At 37.6% G+C, this 5,958-nt stretch overlaps 1 protein-coding gene across 1 annotated transcript; it reads left to right on the top strand.

Moving 5' to 3' along the window:
* The first annotated feature begins 3,085 nt into the window (after positions 1 to 3,085).
* On the top strand, positions 3,086 to 4,184 carry LOC135109705 (uncharacterized). The gene is made up of 2 exons (XM_064021272.1): positions 3,086 to 3,136; positions 3,328 to 4,184. The coding sequence occupies exons 1-2, from the start codon at positions 3,125 to 3,127 to the stop codon at positions 4,123 to 4,125; spliced, it is 810 nt and encodes a 269-aa protein (XP_063877342.1). The 5' UTR covers positions 3,086 to 3,124; the 3' UTR covers positions 4,126 to 4,184.
* The last annotated feature ends 1,774 nt before the right edge of the window (positions 4,185 to 5,958 follow it).

Raw genomic sequence — 5,958 nt, 5'->3', positions numbered from 1 at the left:
TTTCTTTTGAAACAGAAATAAGTTTTATGTTTCTGTCTCATTTTATGTCAATTGCCATTGAATTCCTGAACTAGGACCACAATAAAGGAAGGTTGGTGAAGAGTGTTGTGCGGAACTGACGACAGTGCAGGTTGATATTAATTACACGAGTACTGTTTATATTTTCTACAAATCCAAATGCTTTTCAACCCGGACTCATAATTACCTTTTCTAGATAAAAAGGAAATCATTGCCAATCCTATTTATTTATTCCGCTTGCCTATATAAGTTTATATAGGCTTATATGAGCTTCAAGAATTTAACATATATCTTTCCTTGCAGTGCTTCTTATTCTCCTTTTAATGTAGCTCTTTGTATTCCCTTCTTTTGTATTTCATTTACCTGAAAATAAACACTTGTGGATAAACAGTGATTCTAAAAGCCTTGTAAAAAGCCCTACGCTTCACAACATCATGAATTCTGAAAAGGGCAAACATGTCAGAACCAGTGTGATAAAGAGGTGGTGATGGCTAAAGCCTTTCATTCACCTTTTCCTCCATTTTGTGATCTTCACATATGGGGGTGAACGTTTTAAATATTATACATTTGTGTCTCACTGATTTCACAATATCACGCATCTCTCGAACCCAAAACCTTCCCCTGCAACTTAGCAGATGTTTTCTGTGTTCCAGGTTGATGAATTTGATGGAAGCGTGATAATGGAAGCGTGTGCCTTTATGTTTTGATGATAGGAGCATATACGTGTCATTATTCTAGTTCTGGTTTAGCTAGGACCTCATTTCATTCCCTGCAGTGATGATGCCATCCTCACTGATCATAGACCCTGGTCTTTCAGATCTCTTTAAGAACTCCCTTGAGTACTCTTTCTGAACCCAGTTTACCTATAGTTTTCCAGTGTCTTTATATTCTGACTGTTAATGTCATTGCCTATTGCTAGAAGACACTTAGCATCCATAGGAGCGATTACGCTGTGTAACAAGATTTTTGTCTTTGACAAGCGAGTGTTATTTTCCGATTCTTTTCATTGCAGAACAGTAGAAAATGTCCATTATTCCTACCAAACTTTGCTTTTGTGGCTTTTAGAAAGATTTATTGTTTCAAAATAGATAAATTTCACCATTTTTCTAGATGCTGTCATAGAGAAGTTCATTGCTTTTGTGTTGATGAATTGGCCACATATATAGCAGAATGCATCTGGAGAATGAGTGCAGCCTCTTGATGCCATTTCTCCTCTTGTGATGTGTCTTTTCAGGCAGACAAAGAAGAACTGATTGGTGGTCTGCAAGCCCTACTCTTATATTGTCAAGCAATACTCTAAAATATTCTTAGTTTTTCTAGAATGTGTCCCAGAATGTTCCCAATCTTTCTAGAATATTCTTGAACCTTCTATAGAATATTGTGGATTATTCTAGAAAATTATTGTAGATTCTAGAAAATTTTTCATACTTCTATATATTTGTACTATATTCTAGAAAGTTTTAAAATATTCTGGAAAAGTTTACATTGAATAGAATGCCCTACAAACATTCTAGAAACTTCTAAAAAGGTTTGGTAAATCATTCTGGAAGATTTGAGGAGATTTCTGAAATGTAAGCAAATTCTTCTAATTATGAGAAATTTTTTGCGAGATCTGATCAGTTCAAGAATGATCTTATTAAAAAATAAAAACCTTTCTTTCTGTCACTGTTTTAACATATTTGCAATATTTCAAAAGTAAATAGATAAGCAATTGAGATTTTGCAAAGGTCTTTACCTGGGATGAAAAATAATAGTGACCTATACTATAATGAAAAAAAAAGGCAAAAAATGTATATTTATCGTTCTAACCACAAAAAACAAAGTTTTAGGATCAAAACAACTTTTTATTTTATTTATTTATTTATTTATTTATTTTTTTAGCCAACTTCATTCACACCTGGAAAAGTCAAACATGTTACCTCGTTACCTTCTGGTTGACAACACAACTAGTTTGAGTTACAACACCAGTTTTCCCTCAATAAAGAAAAGAGTTACCTTTTATTATTCATGTCATGTGTTTCCTTCCTTACACGTGTATAAATTTCCCAAACACGCTATTATTATATTTGTGTAAAGGGATTTTCTACAGCTCTTTTTCGTTGTCTTACACGTGGAACACAATTTGCAGTACTTTCATAAGGAGACATTCATCTCTCCATAGGTGTATCTGTAGTAGGTAACGATTTCTTGCCTAGTCATCACATCTGAGCATTCTGTGTGTGTGTGTGTGTGTGTGTGTGTGTGTGTGTGTGTGTGTGTGTGTGTGTGTGTGTGTGTGTGCTGCTGTTGTTGTTGCTGTTGCTGTTGCTGTTGCTGCTGCAACTACTACTACTACTACTACTACTACTACTACTACTACTACTACTACTACTACTACTACTACTACTACTACTACTACTACTACTACTGCTACCACTACTACGACTACTACTACTTTACCTGGGATGAAAGCCAATAGTGACCCATACTCTAATGAAATAATGCAAAAATGTATATTTATTGTTCTAACCACAAAAGCAAAGTTTTTGGATCAAAATAACTTTTTTTTTTTGTTTAGATGGACATAATTGTAAAATTATTGTTTTGGGCAAAGATCAAGACTAAAGCAAAATTTTGTTACACAGTGAATTTATTCTTCTTGTAAGTGTAAGTGTTTTCGTATATCTACTGAACATACGCAAGTTGACAATATTTATATTAATGTGTATTTCATTATTTTGCATAACAGGTTACCTGACTTTCACATACTTGTTCTCTTTTCGTTCATAGTAATGTTGCCCTCTCTTTAGACATTCTTATGCCATTACATACCATACACAGTTTATTTAATTTTTTTCGTATGTTTCTTCATGATGCCTGTATGATGGGAGGGAGATGAAGGTGCCGTGTTTGTAATCAGTGACATGAAAAGTGAAAGAGATCGGAGATGCGAAGTGTAGGAGTGTTGTAGCAAATGATAACACGAGTCACTAACGCGGAAAACCCCACCAGCCTAAGAAGGGAGAAAACCGCCTGTTGGCCTTGGCGGTGCGCATTGCGCGGTATATAAGGGAGTGCGGCGGCAGAGCAGGGCACAGTCGAAGCTGGTCCTCCACACCTGGTCGACATGAAGATCGCGGTGAGTGCACATAGCTACCCTTCAAATTAGTATTGGTTGTTTACACTTATCAGCCTCTTAAGGAATGAATGTAAAGACCTTTGCATGTTGATCTGTTACCTGAGGATGTTAGGGATGAGCCTCTGGTCTGTGCCCCGAGCGTTGGTGGCTCGAGTGTCATGTGAATACTGATGTTTCCCTTTTCCCGACAGGCTGTAGTAGCAGTTGTTGCGGGCTTCTGCCTCCTAGCAGTGAGCGGTGAGCCCGAGCCTGAGGCTGTTGCTGGCTACGTGGGAGGGCATCACTCATACCACCCAGTTGTCGTGCATCCCGGGTACTACGGTCGTAACCGCTACGGGAGGAGTGCAGAGCCCGAGCCCGAGGCTGACGCTGAGCCTGGCTACCTAAACCATGGCTATGGTTACCAGAAACGCCCTTACTACCACAGCTATTCACGTCTCCACAAGAGGAGCGCCGAGCCCGAGCCAGAGGCCGAAGCTGAGCCTGGCTACCTAAACCATGGCTATGGTTACCAGAAACGCCCTTACTACCACAGCTATTCACGTCTCCACAAGAGGAGCGCCGAGCCCGAGCCAGAGGCCGAAGCTGAGCCTGGCTACCTAAACCATGGCTATGGTTACCAGAAACGCCCTTACTACCACAGCTATTCACGTCTCCACAAGAGGAGCGCCGAGCCCGAGCCAGAGGCCGAAGCTGAGCCTGGCTTCAGAGCCCGTGGCTATGGTTACCAGAGCCGCCCTCACTACCACAGCTATTCACATCTTCACAAGAGGAGCGCCGACCCCGAGCCAGAGGCCGAAGCTGAGCCTGGCTTCAGAGCCCGTGGCTATGGTTACCAGAGCCGCCCTTACTACCACAGCTATTCACATCTCCACAAGAGGAGCGCCGAGCCCGAGGCTGATGCTGAGCCGGGTTACCCTTATGGCGGCTCCTCACAGTACCACACCCCTACTTACTACTCTCGCGGCTATGGAGGTTACGGTTTTTAAGGCGTCGTCGACTGTTCAACCAATGTAAACAAATACATCAAATAAAAAAATCGCTCCTCCTTGCTTTGTTTTTGTCACGATAAGAAAACTTTGTTAGTGATTTCTCTCTCTCTCTCTCTCTCTCTCTCTCTCTCTCTCTCTCTCTCTCTCTCTCTCTCTCTCTCTCTCTCTCCTCTCTCTCTCTCTCTCTCTCCTCTCTCTCTCTCTCTCTCTCTCTCTCTCTCTTGTAGGTAAAAAGGAAGTCATTGATTTTCCTTTTTCTATATCTTCCACTTCCTTATATGAACTTACCTGCACGACTTTTCCTTTTAATTAATAAATTTATTTTTAGTCATGTACATCGTGTTTAATTTTTTTTTCATTAGGTGGAGATCAATTATAGAGAATCCTCTTTATATATATATATATATATATATATATATATATATATATATATATATATATATATATATATATATATATATATATATATATATATATATATATATATATATATATATATATATATATATATGTATGTATATATATATATATATATATATATATATATATATATATATATATATATATATATATATATATATATATATATATATATATATATATATATATATATATATATATATATATATATATTAATAAAGGCATTTCTAACATATAGGTATACAATTATACGAAAACACATCTAGAAACATCCACCTGCTTATATACTCAAACATCAAAATACACATACACAGTTTAAGCACTCCGTAATAAGCAACCAATAAACATTGTATCCGATATATGTATACACTTATGCCATTATGATATAAACCTACTTATTCTGCCATGTAAATGAATATTGTTTTAATTTCTTTTGAAACAGAAATAAGTTTTATTATTCTGTCTCATTTTATGTCAATTGCCATTGAATTCCTGAACTAGGACCACAATAAAGGAAGATTGGTGAAGAGTGTTGTGCGGAACTGACGACAGTGCAGGTTAATATTACTTACACGAGTACTGTTTATATTTTCTACAAATCCAAATGCTTTTCAACCCGGACTCATAATCACATTTTCTAGATAAAAAGGAAATCATTGCCAATCCTATTTATTTGTTCCACTTGCCTATATAAGTTTATATAGGCTTATATGAGCTTCAAGAATTTAACATATATCTTTCCTTTCAGTGCTTCTTATTCTCCTTTTAATGTAGCGCTTTGTATTCCCTTCTTTTGTATTTCAATTAAGTGAAAATAAACACTTGTGGATAAGCAAGTGCATTGATGATTCTAAAAGCCTTGTAAAAAGCCCTACGCTTCACAACATCATGAATTCTGAAGGGGGCAAACATGTCAGAAGCAGTGTGATAAAGAGGTGGTGATGGCTAAAGCCTTTCATTCACCTTTTCCTCCATTTTGTGATCTTCACATATGGGGGTGAACGTTTTAAATGTTTATACATTTGTGTCTCACTGATTTCACAATTTCACGGATCTCTCGAACCCAAAACCTTCCCCTGCAACTTAGCAGATGTTTTCTCTGTTCCAGGTTGATGAATTTGATGGAAGCGTGATAATGGAAGCGTGTGCCTTTATGTTTTGATGATAGGAGCATATACGTGTCATTATTCTAGTTCTGGTTTAGCTAGGACCTCATTTCATTCCCTGCAGTGATGATGCCATCCTCACTGATCATAGACCCTGGTCTTTCAGATCTCTTTAAGAACTCCCATGAGTACTCTTTCTGAACCCAGTTTACCTATAGTTTTTCCAGTGTGTTCATATTCTGACTGTTAATGTCATTGCCTATTGCTAGAAGACACTTAGCATCCATAGGAGCGATTACGCTGT

The sequence above is a fragment of the Scylla paramamosain genome, chromosome 19, assembly GCF_035594125.1.
Source record: "Scylla paramamosain isolate STU-SP2022 chromosome 19, ASM3559412v1, whole genome shotgun sequence".
NCBI classification, from domain to species: domain Eukaryota; kingdom Metazoa; phylum Arthropoda; class Malacostraca; order Decapoda; family Portunidae; genus Scylla; species Scylla paramamosain.
Note: the sequence above shows the minus strand (reverse complement) of the source record. Positions and strands in the feature narration are given on the sequence as shown.